General features: G+C 38.7%; 1 protein-coding gene across 1 annotated transcript in view; it reads left to right on the top strand.

Moving 5' to 3' along the window:
* The window catches only part of LOC140168126 (leucine-zipper-like transcriptional regulator 1), a 140346-nt gene that overhangs the window by 46625 nt on the left and 76018 nt on the right, over positions 1-17703 (top strand). Inside the window, 1 exon segment of the mRNA XM_072191435.1 lies at positions 9193-9301. Coding sequence (XP_072047536.1) covers positions 9193-9301 — 109 coding nt within the window.

Genomic DNA, 17703 nt, shown 5'->3' with positions numbered 1-17703 from the left:
CTGGAACCTTTGGGTGATAGCCGAAACAGTGTCAAAAAACCTCAAAAATAAAATTTTTAGTTCAAAAAGGCTTCAAATTTCTTTGTTTTGTCAAATAATAGGTAACAAAATCAGTGATAAATTGTGTTCAAATTGAAAAATAAGGGTCTTTGGGTGACAGATCAAATGGAAAAATAAGGGGCCTTCGGGTGACAGAACATGTGTTCGTAAAAAATATGGGTTTTTTGGGTAGAGCGACGCTGAAAAAGGGGGTCTTAACAGCCCTACATACGTGTGACCTCCAAAGTGGGAGTGCCCCCGGGCTCGCTACATGTAAGATATCTTACATGTAAAATCGTCACTTGTAACTTGCATGTAGCTACATGCGAGTGCGTTTAAACGGGCACTACATGCAAGTTTACATTTGAATGTAGTTACAAGCGACTTTACAAGCGATCGTCTGAACAAGCATAGGCCTATAGATGGGCAGTCGAGTGCCACAATAGCTTTGTTATTATATGGTTTACTTGGGGGCCAGAAACCAATCACTCCAGTGATGACCTATTATTAACTTGTTGCTTGTTTATAAATACCATTTTTTTTTTTTTATATGCCCAAACCTGAGATATTTTCCCCAATATTCAGAACTTATGACTCTTATGAGTTCGTTCTGTCAATAAGAACTAGCGATCTTGATTGTACTTATCATTTCCCCCATTTCATTCTGATCAATAGGCCTACTGCTGAAAATTCTGATCAATTGACAATTTTTAGAACGATTCCCTCAATTCATACTACATGTTCCATTGGCATTCATCAGTTCAAACTTGGTTCAGAAGCTTACCTTTTCCACCAACACAACTCAAAATACACATCACGAATAGCAAAAATTACAAACACAAATCACCCAACAAATCTGTCCAAATCCATCAAAATATTATCCAGTTCGGATGTGAAGACATATTAACATTGTTGCAATACCTCTTTATCTCAAACAAAGGTTAAGTTGTTACATCAACTTACATCATAAAACTGGTTTCAAAAAGACTTTTGACTGTTTGATACCACAGATACAATCAAGATAATTGCACTATGATCATTTTGTTCAGATATCTCCCCTTTCGCACTGAAACAATACCATAATATGTTTTGACAGAGAAAGTCACTGACCTGGTCAAGTTCATATTCATTATACCACAGTCCCTATAATCTGTGGGTATGTACAGTGACACCATCTCCGTAAAGGCTATCGTTCACCAGCATAATACCAATCACTGCTCAAATTTGACCTCATCTTTTGGAATATGAGTTTTTGTACCTAGCACATTCAAAGGTCATTCAATTATTGTACAGAAATATTGGGCAAAAGAACTGGTGCGATGGGGATTGATGTTAGTGTTACTACTAAATATTAAACAGACTCTCCCAATGGTCACCCATTCTTACAGGGCCTTCTCCTCTAAGGTTTACTATCTCCCGGTACTATACCCTGATGAGTCACGCAAATGGTTAGTGACATATTCCTCAAGTTCTAGTAATATCTGTCTTTAAAGCTCTTAAACAAACGTTTTGTAATGAGTCAATGGGGTAAGCCTACAGTACCACACGCTTACCACAACTGGGCACTTTACTCGAGGTATAAATACCCAGTTTACTCGAAAGTTAAATACCCCCTCTCATAATACAGCTAGTGTGAAAGTACCTTCGCATACTTACAACTGAACACCCCTTAGCTAGTGTGAACACCACTCCCTTCATTACAAAACAGCCACACCAATCCTGCCACTAATATAACAGCTCCTTTAAAACAAACGTCCCATATTACGCACAATTAAGAATAACACAAACAGCACCCACTCACCTTACAGCAGCTATCACACAAGTCATCTACAAAACTTTCTGAGTTCAAAGTAACTAAATTATTTGGTTACAACTTCCTACAACCTTGAACTTGGTTCAAGTCCATTCAATCAATATCACATTACTTACTGCACTTACAACTCCTAAAATCCCTACTGGTATTTCACTTCTATAGTAAACACCTTTCACTACTCCCTAGGGATCATTGTGCATTCACAACCTTATCAATCCATATGTTAATACTCTCTCCATTAATATCCATCAACTGAAAACAAACAATTTGGCCAAGTTCAACTAAACAAACTTACCAATTCCCACTGCAAATTCCAATTAATATTAACCCTTGAAACTCCACAAAAACCAGTCCAAACATTCATTAACACCACATTCATTAAATCATCAACTCCTCCCAAAACACATTTTTCTACCCTGTCACGCTCCACTACACAAATCCCAATTGAAAAAACAATTCAATATCCATTAATTACTACACCACAATTTATCGAAACCTAATACCATGTACCCAAACACTCACACTATTTCACTGAAAATGAAGTAAGCTCGTGGCCACGTACAAATTCAAGTATCGTAGGAGGATAGCCTCCCTACGATAAATAAGCCGCTTGATCTTTGTTCTAAAATAGTTGAAATTTGGTTTGAAAAGAATAATGCAGTATTTAATAATATGATTTGTAAATCGGCATCCACAAAACGGATGTTAATAATTCAAAGAGTTTTAGATTCTCTTTTCTGCCATCAAATATTGTCTTTGTTGTTAGCTCAAATAATTAGCTGCAGTTGAAAACTATCCATCAATTGTTGACAATAGGATAAATTATATTGAATAATTCTGGTTTTGGTCTGAAATACCGGTAGGCTTAAATTCTGCTGAATGCTAAGTCCTGTTGCAGGTGATGCCACATTGAATGAATGAGATTGATTGAGAGGTGATGTCAGCGCCTGTATCAATTACCAGATTATTGTGTGGTTTCATGGTCTGATTGTATTTGGTAAAATAATGTGGAGTCTGTTGATTGTGTTGTGGTGGATGGGTAGTACAGCAAGATTATTGTTTCATGAGAGGAAGTTTATTTCCTGGGAGGGTACTCATTTATATACATGAAGGAACCCTCATCAAGCAACGACCAGCAGCTCCAAAACGAGCTCCAAAGGCCTTGCTTTTTGCGGATGTATTTTCCACATTAGACTCATATTCCTTCCAAGTTCTAGTAAAGATTCTACCACAATTTACACAATTTTTTGATAGAAGTTAGCTCCCAAAGCCTGTTGTTTTGAGGAACAATTTTCACAAGATGCTAATTTTTAGAGCAAATTTGTTCTAGAGACCCAACTCCATTCTGCTCTAGCCCTACCACAGGGCTTTTTTTTCTCTTTTTTTTTAACAAACTATAAAAAAAAGTACTGCTATAAAATCAGGTGACTGCTCATGAGCGATCACTGGGTTGTGAGCTGTCACTGGGTTTTTCATTTCTCAGGATGGTGCGTACGTGTTGGCCGACAAACGAGGACACACACAAGATTTTTCACCCTAAACTGTGGACCTACTTCCAACCGAGGACTGTCCTCGGTCTCAAACTGCTGCAAAAGACCTCAAATGCATGCTAGATGCTTTAAACGCTATTTGCCTGAAACCGAGGACCACACATGTAAAAACTACCGTCCGCAGGGTGATGGCTAAAATTCCGTTTCGTATTATACACAAAAAAAATCCGCCATTTTAGTCCACGGTTAGGCGATGAAAACATCATACACACAATAGCAAAACACAATGTCCACGTTTGGAGGCAAACACAGACAGGGGTGTCTTGGAGTAGGTATATAGTGTGTAAAAAAAGGTCCTGTAGTAGGGCTATTGTGCTCTGGAGGGGGAGGGGAGGTAGCTTCCCACATTTTTCCTGCAATAGTGATGTTGCTCCATTCAACCAAAGTATTCTAGCCAACAATATTGGCCTACTAAAGTGGTTGCCACATTAAATAGAATTCATCTTGATTGGGGGATTTGATCAGCGCCTCATCAATTTCCATCAAGTGGTTGCATGGTGTGTGTAGGTTAGTCTCCTGTGGAGCCTGTGGTACATGTAGTCAGAAACAACAAATTAATGGGTATTTTATGACAGTAAGTCCGTCTATGTATTAATAAAGGTATTGTACTGACATGGGGGATGACTCATTTGACTTAGGATGTCTGATGACAACAGGTGATAAAATGAGATTTAAAAGTAAAATAAAAATGGCTGGTGGTGAAACCGGTGGCATAGCCAGTTATTTTCAAAGCGGGAGGAAAGGAGGGTGGGGGAAGGCAACTTTGAAGCTGGGCAATATTTGACGAAAATGGTCAAGCATTGGCTACAAAGTACAAAAAAGGCCTAAAATCTGGAATTAAATATCAGGGAGGCCAGCATTCGGGAGGTGGGAGCAAGACTTCTCAAGGGGCAGTTGGAAAAAATAATATGCTATGGTGGGGGAAGGCAACTTTGAAGCTGGACAATATTTGACGAAAATGGTCAAGCATTGGCTACAAAGTACAAAAAAGGCCTAAAATCTGAAATTAAATATCAGGGAGGCCAGCATTCGGGAGGTGGGAGCAAGACTTCTCAAGGGGCAGTTGGAAAAAATAATATGCTATGAAATATAATTCACTGTTTTAAAATAAAGCAATGAAAAAAAAAAACCCCAACATTTATGTAGGCCTACATTTAAATCAAAAACAACAAAATACATCAAATAAAATGAAATAAAATAATAAGCTATATTATATTTCAAAATACTGAATACAGAAGAGCGCTAGCGGATTAAAAAGGGGAAATGTGGCCAAGCAAAGCAAAACAAAGTTGCCCTTGACTTTGACAATGAATGCTATTAAGTGATTGCTCATCATCAGAGCTCAGAACATGGAATTGTGGGTCCACGTGAACCATAATACAATAGCTCAGTCAACCAAAGCTGTGAGGGCCTATTATTGGTATGATTGATGGGCGTCAGAGGCTGGGCAAAATTAGAAAAATAATAAATAAGTAAATAAAATATATAAAAGCTGTAGACTGTCATGCTCTGGTGCATGCTGTGGCCTAGTTAGTTTTAGAATTTGACAGACATTAATCTCAATTATACAGTTGAAAATCATAAAAGATGAAGTAACAACTGGTAGGAAATTTTATTAAAGAGGAATAAAAAATATTGTTTGTGAATGGCTCACAATGGCGATTTTCAGAATTTTATCAAATTGGTTGTGGACAGATGGTTTCATTCATAACACTGTGTATACTTTCAGTCATCTGGGATTTGATCAATTAGTGGATAATTAAATCTGGTCAACCAGAAAAACTCACTCATAGTTTCATTCATAGTTTAGATTTAATTTTTGCTGAACCATGAAATGGATCAGCCTATCTATAATAAGTGTATGTGTGTGTTACTTACTACCTTATTGACTGAGCAACCTTTTGGTCTGAAATGGACATACCTCGTCATCTATTTTTCTGGTTCCATAGAGAAACATCATGTGTCCTGGTGAGATATTTGTAAATTAAAATGCATGGTGATTGGGTTATTTGAGGATAGAAATTTGTTTTTTTGGTTTTTGAGAGAGGGCTTATTGTCGGCACACATATTAATATATTTCACCTGCATGTACATCATGCATATGTCTTGAATTTGATTTCTTCTTACAATTGATTTGTAATTTTAGGTCATGCATATATTAATAAATAAATAACCATGTTCAAAAGCGATCTAAAATAACAATTTTTGAGAGGTTAAAAGGGATTTCTTTTTGAAAAAAGGCAACAAGTTGAAAAATGTCAGAAAATGTCAGTAAATGTCAGTAAAAGTCATCAGTTGAATTTCAGGTGAAATCAAGGAAGTTTGATTCTGTGCTGACTAACTAAAGAGGCTTGTTTTATTGCCACCTTCAACAGTTAACGGAAAGACTTTTCCTTCATTAATTTAGAGCATGTAGCTTACCTAGATCTATCATCTGTTAATGGGAGTTTTAAAACTAAATTTCCGATTTCAGTACGTGGTGAATTTGATTCGTTTGCCATTTCAATTGAAATGCAGTAATGAAGAAATAGAGCAGATAATTCCCATTATTTTCACCTTGAACCACTGTGGCATATTGCTCCTAAACTTAATATAGGTATAATAGCCCCACCCCAAATAGTTTGTTTGTCCACATCCGATTGACTCTTTTCTTTAAAGGGGGGGTTACTGTAGAAACAATACTAAGCCTAATTTGGGAAATAATATCCTCATTATAAATATTTTCTGAAAGACCATTCAACCTATAGACCACTTGACATCATTGTTTATCAACAAAGGCGAGGGACTGGTCTATTGGCTATTGATATGTTTGAATGAACCGCTACACTCTTTAATTGTAAAGAACAATGGAAATTGCCATAATTCGTGCACATACTGCGGGGCAATGACGTCACATGTTAAGTTGTCTATATCTTGGAGAGATAGCATGGAAAAACAAACCACATTTGCTCCTTAATATTCTTAGTCTTAAGGTTGATTTTTGTGGTGAACATTCTATCCCTGTTCAATTCCTCTTATTCTGCAAATAAATTTAGTTGAAAATATTGGATATTAGAGATAGGTTATTTGGAGGTGAATGTCCAGGTAACTTTTAAATCAAGGAAGTGAAATTAGTCTCTTTTGCTGGAAAGAGGTTTCTGTCTCTCCCATCTCTTTTAAATGTATTCCCCACAGATAAAGCCATTTAAGGCCATATAAAATTAAATTTTGGTTCATGTTGCTGTCAATTTGGCTCATTTTCTGGGATCATTAGTTTTTTCCAAAAAAAAATAAGACTTTGGAATGCTTTAGGAAAGCTTATACAGATAAATAAGTTTATTAGAGAACATTTAGGACCACTTTCAAGTCTTTTTGTGGTACTCTAGAGGGCTTATCTCTCAGAATGTCACATTTGTAAAAAAAAAAAAAAAAAAAAAAAGGGCCTCCTTTTCCGTGGGTGCTCTTGGAAAAGTCCGAAAATTGCAAACAAATACTAATTTTACATTATAAAAAAAAAAAACCTCCCTCCCACCCTCATCAATTCATGAATATCCTCCAGCGAGAACCAAGACATTAATTTTATGCAGCCTAAAGAAGAGAAACAGATACCACCTGAATGTGCGAAGTCATGTCTTATTAAGTTGTAGTTAAAATGCTCCATCACGGTATGGGATATCTCTTTTTTGCCCTTTTACATGTTATGATGAAGGGCTTATTACTGTGTAGGTTTTTTGTTGGCTGGTTGTCCGTCCGTTCGGCTTTCTGGGCATCTGGTCGGGCAGAACCAAACTCATTAATCCACTCTGCAGCTTACATGCAATAACTTAGAACTTGAAAGGATGATAGAGTATGATGACCTACTATACTGTATGATTTTGTGTCATGTTAATGTTATTTGCATTTTATTAATATTAATAAGCATATTTGCATATTATATTGCCTGAAATTCCATAATTAGTCCCCTCTTCAGCCTACATGCAATAACCGATTAACTTCTAACTTAGTATGATGATTGAATATGATCACCTCTTGTTTGCATATTTATGAATATTAATGAGCTTATTGCATATTTTGCCTCAAATTCCTTTAAGGGGGTACTACACCCCTGTGGTAAATTTGTGACTATTTTTGCATTTTTCTCAAAAATTAATACCACATTGGTAACAAAAGTTGTGTATATTATTGGGGCAAGGAATCCAATTACTACACGGAAATTTCAATGAATCAATACAAGCGGTTCAGTAAATATGATAGGAAATGAGGTACATCCTAGCGGTACCTCATTTTCTATCACAAGTATCGAACCGCTTGTCTTGGGTCACTGAAATTCCAGTGTAGTAATTGAATTCCTTGACCCTATAATATACATAACTTTTGTTACCATAGTTTTTGAGAAAAATGCAAAAATAATCACAAATTTATTGAGGAGTGTAGTACCCCCTCCACTCTGTAGCTTACAATTGGTAGGATGAGTATGATCACTTCTTGTGCTTATAGTTGTTTGTCATATTATATACATATTTATGAATATTAATGAACTTATGCATATTTTAACAGAAAATCCATTATAATACTCACTGCACCTTACATGCAACATGTGGAGTTAGGGTGATAGAGAAAGCTATTTAGTTTGCATCATTTATTTGCCCAGGGTTTTATTACTTTTATGAAGCTTGGGCCTTATTATTTGCATATTCTTTGCATTTACAAACCTTTCAAATTTACAAGCTTTTGTTTTGAGGGCCACTGCATACCCTGGCTATGGGCCTGTTTGGTGCAAATGTCTCAATTTAGATGCCGGGGTAAAGTGTGGGATGAGGCTTTCAATGGGTCACTCACCTTTAGAAAGAGAATAAGATAATCAAAAGATTCAAGATAAATCTGTATCGAAGGTTACCGTCAGGTCAAGCAGGTAAATATAAGGAAGGCCTATCAGTCTCCTTTACAGTCCTGGGTAATTCACCTCAGCACAGCTTTCCTGTAGATAGCCATCAGTTGGATTCACACAGTCTCAATTTCAGATTTGAAGTGACATATGGTCACTGGTGACCAAGGCAACGGAATATGTACATCTCCGCTCATAAAGGTGTGAGTGATAAGATGAGAGGTGACAATGGATTGTTGAATCAAAGAAAGAAAGGGAAAAATCTTAATGCTCTCTATGGTAGCAACAGGCTGAAAAAGTACAAAGTTCTGAGATATTTTCTCAAAATATCAAGAGCCATCACAAGAATCAGTGAACCAATACTATAGGCTTTTTTGTACTCATATGCATTTTTCATGCTGATCCCAAATAATGGTCATGACAATTTACATTTTGTGAAATTTTTGATTTTTTAAAAACTTCTGCAATTGAGAGAGTTAAGTTTGATTTGGATATAATGGGATATAGGTTGCTACTTTATGTAGGTTGGAAGATCAGGCAAGTCAGGAAATCTGTGACTTGTGTAAGAGAATATTTCTTAGCCTTTTGTCAGGTCAGGTGTGATCCTTTAGAATCGCAGATACAAAGTCTGGAGGACTGCTCTATATATCTCGGGGTGGGGCTCAGAAAACATACCTTTATACCTTTACCCAAATTAAAGGAACTTGGTCGGCTTCTAAACATAGTTTGTTTTTATTTTGGTCTGTTTGCATAAATTTTACATGTTACAAAGATCTGTATGTGTAGGCCTATATATGCATGGATTAATTAATGAAAAACGTATACTTTATTTTTACAGCAATCGGTTCCATATGATGTGCGCAAATAAAAAATAGTGTATTTTTATCATATTTGAAATGTTAAATTTGATTTTTCTTTCTCTCCAGGTGGTTATACTGGTGACATCTATTCCAATTCCAATTTGAGGAACAAGAATGATCTGTTTGAGTATAAGCTCTCCAATGGCCAGTGGGTGGAATGGAAGTTTGAAGGAAGGTAAATAGCCTGTTACCATGGTTACTGGTACCCATACTATGGACCATAATAGCCTCATCCCAATGGCATAGTCCAATAACCTCAATTACATAATCATAGTGCAAAATTTGACCTCAAGTTGCAGAGTATGAGTTTTTGTACCCAATTGTTCAAAGGTCATTCAATGAATGTATAAATGTATTGGGGTTTAAGAACTGTGCCCCTGATAGATGAGCATGTTGTGGATCCTAGTGCCAGCAATAGACCCTTGCCCCTACTATCCCAGTATTTCAGGGTACCATGTTGCAATATTAAATCACATACTTGTCAACCCACTTGGATTTGAAATGCACAGAGGTTCAAATTAAGACTATGCGATTGGGCTATTTCATTGAAATCCACATTCCCCCTGTGGAAGATTTAGGAAAGGTCTTCCACAGAGGGAGTATGGGTTCCAAAGGTATGGTAACTTTCATTTGAAATAATAAGTAACACCAGCCAATTACATTTGAAAAAAACATACTCCGGAAATAGCCCAATGATGGCAAAGGATCATGAGTTGTCAAGAACAGATGTCAGATACACCCTAACATGCTGAGGGGGAGTAGGTATTGTGTTTAAGGTGGAAAAGGTCAATAGTTGGGCCAGCTTCAGCAGTGGACAACATTTAGACCTCCATAATTTGGATGGTTTAAGACAATGGCAGAAAGGTGGAGGGAGGAAGGAAATACAAACAAACAAATAAATAAAGAGACAAAGACAAAACAAATAAACCTTTTATAAAAGTACATAGGCCTAAATATTTGTGACATTAACACTATCAAGTAAAATTAGTCCATTCTGGACTCTAAATGGATTTTGGGATGTGATCAAGTGTGGTGTTCAATTTCTTTTGTTCACAGTCCAACAACATACATGAAAATAATTGTGAATCTAGTAATTCTGTGTCAAAAAGAAATAATATATGAGTATCAAAAATCAAACATGGAAATGTCGGGATTTGCTGCTCATTTTTGTTTCTTTTTGGACATTTTTTGATCAACACTCTCTCCACTCTTGTAAGAAGTGTGGTGACATTTTGTTGCAGTAGGAAGTATTACCCAGATTTGAAAACATTGAGAGCAATTGCAGAGAGAGGGTTTACAAAGGTTAAGTAGCCAGCGAATCACCTCTCTTAAAAGGTAATTTGATTACAAGACTGTAAACATACCTAGGCAGTGAGTAATATATTGCTGGGATTTCTCCATATGTGAGAATAAGTACTCCTTTGTGAAACTTAAAACAGGCCATTTCAGTTTTTGCTGAAAACCCAGTGGTGTGGTTAACCATCCTCTGCAGGTTTCCAGGCTATTCCAGTTGAAATTCATATACCCCCTATGGAAGACATGACTAATCACTCACACAGGTAGTGTTTATTTTAAATGGGGGCTACCTGAATGGGTGATTCCATTTGAAATCTACATCCCCTGTGTGGGAGGTTTAAGGTATTGTCTTCCATAGGGTGTATGGATTTCAACTGGAATAGCCCAATGTATGCCTCAATCCCTGGGCACAATTGTGCTGCTTAAAATTGGATTTGACAGCTTATCAAATGCCTACAAGAAAGGCATATAATAGGAGGATTTGTAATAGCTGCTCTAAGAAAATTGGACTTGGGGGATCATTTCCAGTTTGGAGGGCTACATTGTTTCATCTTCATCATGTCCGCAAGCATAATATCCACTTATAGTTATGCGCATTGCAATCGCCAACACAAGGTCCGAGGGATGATGAGACCGTAGGCCAAACCCAACACACTGAATCTCACCTATACATAGTATAGGTGAGAAAAGGGGAACTAGAGCTAATTGCGCATACACATATACGCGACCTTAGCAATAGCTAATTAACTAGGCCTATGGCTAATTAGCCCAGCTAGCTATCTAGCATGTATGGATGTATTAAAGGAGTATTTCGTGATCCTAGCATCCTCTTTTTATGACATTTTTCAGTACATATCCACGAAAAAATTATATTCCCAAAATTTCAGTTGATTCCGATATTGCGTTTGCGAGTTATGCATGATTATGTGTATTACACTGCTCCATAGACAATACGTTGTAATTTCGTTCTGGTGCACCAGAGCGAAATTCAAATTTCGCGATATCTTTGCTAAACGAATTAATCTGCAAGAAATATTTTGTACATAAACATTATGTAGCCAGAGGTTTCCAGTGATATAAAAATCTCAACTTTTTTGGAGAAAAGTGGGGGGATGAGGCTGTGGATCACGAAATGCCCCTTTAAGGCATAAACAGCCAGCAGTAGTATAATATGCTGATTTTACTGAGAGGTCTTTTTTGAAATGCACTTTAATTTGAAATTGACCATAGGGACAATGGGAGCAAGGTTAATTTGTTAGCTCACCTATAGCATATGTGAGTTCAAAAGGTCCAGCAGTTTGGTGTAATTCATTGGAATATACATGTATAACTACAACAGAAGTTTGTAGTATCATATATAATTAGGCCAAGTAAAATAAAAAACATCTTTCAAGTCCGGTTTTGTAAAAAGGAGGAAGAGGGGCTTTTATTTTATATTTTCATGGCAAAATCGGTGTGAATACCCATAATTTAAGCTGTTTTAGCATACACAATAATGCCTGGAAAAAGGAGGAGGCCTCCTCTTTTATTTTTGTTCTGAGGATATAGGCCGGCTCCTTTAATTTTCATAAAACCTTCCAAAAGTGTTTCTTGTATATTAGCAAGGCTATAGAAATATTTCTGCTTCCTAGATATATTTTTTTTAAAGTTATAACTGAATATGATTGAAGAAACCTCAAAAAAGGAAGCGGGAGGGTACATGAAACATGTTTATTTTTTTATTTGGCCTTATAATTATTAATTATATTACATAATTATTTTCCATGTGAAATCATTTTGTTAACCAAAATTATTCAATATTCATGTAAATATTTCTGTGCAACTTTGGTCATGCGCTATTAGAGTGCGACTTTCTAAGGTATTTTTCTACATACCGAAGTAATATCTGCATGACATTTGACCCCAATGACCTTTGACCCCAATGGATGAATACAATGTGTAATGTTATCATACTAAATTATAATTTGTGGAATGACTTAGCATTTTTAGTAACAAAACAGAAAATCACATCAGCCATAATGACCTTCGTATGACCTTTGACCTCAAGGCTAATGCATGTGTCAAGTGACATCATCTTGCTGTGTAATCGTGTAAGGAGTAGCAGTTTTAGTAAAAATAACAGGAAATAACATTTTCGGCCATAATGACCTTTCCATAACCTTTGACCTTGAGTTGGTCACGTGACATTTGTGCCACCAGCTATTGGTCCTGATGACCAAGTAACATTGTTGTACCATATTATTTGCGACAGCAGCAGCATCTTATGGTATTTGGTCATATACCGGAAGTATCCCCTTAATGACCTTTGACCCCAATTCTGGACAATAACTTTTAGACACTGGGTATAGCTGATGCATGTACCCAAGTGCCATCATCGTGCTGTATAATTTGTGGAAGAAGTAGCATTTTTAGTGAAATCACGTTTTTGGCCATTGACCGGAAGTGGATGACCTTTGACCTGAAGTTGACCATGTTTCATTTGTCCCCTCACCCAATGGTCCTAATGACCAACTATGGTCAACATGGCTCAAAGCATATGGCTACGGTGGCTCATTATAAGATTGACAGAAAGAAAGAAAGAAAGAAAGAAAGAACTAGAGCAACTGTGCCCTTTGCAAGGGCACGAGGTAAGATAGGCGTATGACTGTGATGACATCATTACGCAGCAATACTGTGCAACGTTAAATTTGACCCGACCTTTGTCTTTGGTTGACCTTTTCGGTTTCATATTCTGAGCAACGTTAAATTTGACCTCGGATGACCTTTTCGGTTTTACACTCCCCAAGTGTTAGGGATCATTTGCCGCAAGTTGCAGCCTGATCGAGCAACTTTAAATTTGACCTGACCTTTGACCTCGAATGACCTTTGCGGTTTAATACTTCCCAGGATCATTTCTCCCGACTTACAGCCCAATTGGAGCAACTTCAAATTTGCCCTGACCTTTGACCTCACATGACCGTTCTGGTTTTATACTCCCCCAAGTGTCAGGGATCATTTCCCCCGACTTACAGCCCAATTGGAGCAACTTTAAATTTGACCTGACCTTTGACCTCACATGACCTTCGTGGTTTTATACTCCCCAAGTGTCAGGGATCATTTTCCCCGACTTACAGCCTACTTGGAGCAACTTCAAATTTGACCTGACCTTTGACCTCACTTGACCTTTGTGGTTTTATACTCCCCAAGTGTCAGGGATCATTTTCCCCGAGTTACAGCCCAATCGGAGCGACTTGTAATTTGACCTGACCTTTCACCTCACATGACCTTTGTGGTTTTATACTCCCAAAGTGTCAGGGATCATTTTCCCCGATTTACAGCCTAATCGGAGCAACTTGTGATTTGACCTGACCTTTGACCTCAGTTGACGTTTGTGGTTTTATACTACCAAAGTGTCAGGGATCATTTTCCCCGACTTACAGCCTAATTGGAGCAACTTCAAAATTGACCTGACCTTTGACCTCACTTGACCTTTGTGGTTTTATACTCCCAAAGTGTCAGGGATCATTTTCCCGACTTACAGCCTCATTGGAGCAACTTCAAATTTGACCTGACCTTTGACCTCGCATGACCTTTGTGGTTTTATACTCCCAAAGTGTCAGGGATCATTTTCCCCGACTTACAGCCTAATTGGAGCAACTTCAAAATTGACCTGACCTTTGACCTCACTTGACCTTTGTGGTTTTATACTCCCAAAGTGTCAGGGATCATTTTCCCCGACTTACAGCCTCATTGGAGCAACTTCAAATTTGACCTGACCTTTGACCTCGCATGACCTTTGTGGTTTTATACTCCCAAAGTGTCAGGGATCATTTTCCCGACTTACAGCCTAATTGGAGCAACTTCAAATTTGACCTGACCTTTGACCTCACTTGACCTTTGTGGTTTTATACTCCCCCACGTGTCAGGGATCATTTCCCCGACTTACAGCCCAATTGGAGCAACTTTAAATTTGACCTGACCTTTGACCTCACATGACCTTTGTGGTTTTATACTCCCAAAGTGTCAGGGATCATTTTCCCAGACTTACAGCCTAATTGGAGCAACTTCAAATTTGACCTGACCTTTGACCTCACTTGACCTTTGTGGTTTTATACTCCCAAAGTGTCAGGGATCATTTTCCCCGACTTACAGCCTCATTGGTAGCAACTTCAAATTTGACCTGACCTTTGACCTCACTTGACCTTTGTGGTTTTATACTCCCTAAGTGTCAGGGATCATTTTCCCCGAGTTACAGCCCAATCGGAGCAACTTGTAATTTGACCTGACCTTTGACCTCACATGACCTTTGCGGTTTCATACTCCCCAAGTGTCAGGGATCATTTTCCCCGAGTTACAGCCCATTGGAGCAACTTTAAATTTGACCTGACCTTTGACCTCACATGACCTTTGTGGTTTAATGCGGTCATATTTCAACATTTTACTTACCCCCCCCCCATTCATTACCACCATTCCGTCTCCGTAGAAACTATATAGTGGGATAATTGATTTTCATAAATGCATCATGGGAAGGCGTGATGCAGTTTTAGCCAAGATATCACCCCCCCCCCCCACACACACACACACCCACCCCCCATAGCCATCAGTGGAAATGATGTAGCTGTTTATATCTAGCATACAGGCATCACATCACAAGTTACACTCAAGATATGTAACAAAATTGGCATCTGAACATACCTCAGTTTGTTTCGTGTGAATCGCCCACTGGGCTGTTCAGTTGAAATTCATACAACCTCTCCGGAAGACATTATCTTAATCTCCCACACAGGGCGTGTGAATTGCGAATGGGCCTACCTCAATGGGTGACTCCATTTGTAATATTCACTCCCTGTGTGGACGATTCCAGTCATGTCTTGCATGAAGGGTGTATGGATTGCAGTTGGAATAGCCAAAATTTACACGTTTTGATGTATGGATTGCAGCTGCAATAGCCAGGCAGCGACTGGTATGATAGAGCCGGCAACTTGTGAAACCGCCCGGCCGTATGACATTTTCCACACGGTTGACGATGGAAATATACTGAATTTAGAGAATGCACGGCATTCACCACCTGGCAATAGACGAATCCAGGCGAAGTTTTACAAGTTTTGAAGCACAGACAGCAGAACCATTGCTTGTTTATCAAAACACTAGACTAGATGTCTCCATGTTTTGCCCCTAATTATAATGGGGGTGCGGCACATATGAGGCAAAAATGACCATTTTGACCCCTGTGACCCCCTGGATGACCTCCGATATTAAAACTTTTTAAGACTTTTGTAGCCACTGACCCAATACGGCTTGCCTATGCGTTTGGTCGAAATCCGATCACGGATGTAGCACTAGTAGTCAATTGTGAGAAAGAAAGAAAGAAAGAAAGAAAGAACTAGAGCTACTGTGGCTCACGAGCCACGAATGTCAGGCGGTGATTGATTTTGATTAGTATCGTTTGACCTTAGACCTCGGGTAAACTCATGCTATACTCTCCAAGTGTCAAGGATCATTTTCTGCAAGTTACAGCTCGATTGGAGCAACTTTAAAAGTTCTCACCTGACCTTTGACCTCGGATGACCTTTGCGGTTTTATACTCCTGAGGTATTAGGGACTGTGCAAGGACACGAGGTAAGTTAGGCGTATGACTGTGATGACATCATCACGCAGCAATACAGTGCAACGTTAAATTTGACCCGACCTTTGTCTTCTTCGGATGACTTTTTCGGTTTTACACTCTCCAAGTTAGGGATCATTTGCCGCAAGTTGCAGCCTGATCGGAGCAACTTTAAATTTGACCTGACCTTTGAACTTGGATGACCTTTCCAGTTTCATACTTCTCAAGTGTCAGGATTATTTTCCCGAGTTGCAGCCCAATCAGAGCAACTTTAAATTTGACCTGACCTTTGACCTCGGATGACCTTTGCGGTTTCATACTCCCCAAGTGTCAGGGATCATTTTCCCCGACTTACAGCCTAATTGGAGCAACTTCAAATTTAACATGACCTTTGACCTCACATGACCTTTGTGGTTTTATACTCCCCAAGTGTCAAGGATCATTTTCCCGAGTTACAGCCCAATCGAGCAACTTCAAATTTGACCTGACCTTTGACCTCACATGATCTTTGTGGTTTCATACTCCCCAAGTGTCAGGAATCATTTTCCCGGAGTTACAGCCCAATCGGAGCAACTTCAAATTCGACCTGACCTTTGACCTCATGACCTTTGCGGTTTCATACTCCCCAAGTGTCAGGGATCATTTCCCCGACTTACAGCCCAATTGGAGCAACTTTAAATTTGACCTGACCTTTGACCTCACATGACCTTTGTGGTTTTATACTCCCCAAGTGTCAGGGATCATTTCCCCCGACTTACAGCCCATTTTCCCCAAGTTACAGCCTGATCGGAGCAACTTCAAATTTGACCTGACCTTTGACCTCACATGACCTTTGCTGTTTTATGCGGTCATATTTCAACATTTGACTTACCCCCCCCCCCATTATTCACCATTATTGCGTCCTCTGTAGAAACTATATAGTGGGAATTATTGATTTTCATAAATGCATCATGGGAAGGTGTGATGCAGTTTTAGCCAAGATATCACCCCCCACACACCCCCACACACCTATAGCCATCAGTGAAAATTATATAGCTGTTTATATCTAACATACAGGCATCACATCACAAGTTACACTCAAGATATGTAACAAAATTGGCATCTGAACATACCTCAGTTTGTTTCGTGTGAATCGCCCACTTGCGGTTTCATACGCACCAACTGGGCTGTTCCAGTTGACATTCATACAACCTCTCCGGAAGACATTACCTTAATCTCCCACACAGGGAGTGTGAATTTCGAATGGGCCTACCTGAATGGGTGACTCCGTTTGTAATATTCACTCCCTGTGTGGACGAAAGTCATGTCTTGCATGAAGGGTGTATGGATTGCGAAAACTAGACGAAAATTTACACGTTTTGATGTATGGATTACGATTGCAGTTGCAATAGCCAGGCGGCGAGTGGCATGATAGAGCCGGTAACTTGTGAAACCGCCCGGCCGTATGACATTTTCCACACGGTTGACGATGGAAATTTACTGAATTTAGAGAATGCACGGCATTCACCACCTGGCAGTAGACCAATTCTGACGAAACTTTACACGTTTTGAAGCACAGACAGCTGAACCATTGTCTGTGGTTATCTCTTGTTTATCAAAACACTAGACTAGATGTCTCCATGTTGTTACTGCCCCTAAACTGCCTATCAGCCAAATTGCTGCCTCTAATGATAGCTGCTTCATTACATTTCACACAA

Source organism: Amphiura filiformis, chromosome 13, assembly GCF_039555335.1.
Source record: "Amphiura filiformis chromosome 13, Afil_fr2py, whole genome shotgun sequence".
Lineage (NCBI taxonomy): Eukaryota > Metazoa > Echinodermata > Ophiuroidea > Amphilepidida > Amphiuridae > Amphiura > Amphiura filiformis.
The sequence above is the reverse complement of the archived record's forward strand: the minus strand, read 5'-3'. Positions and strand labels throughout refer to the sequence as shown.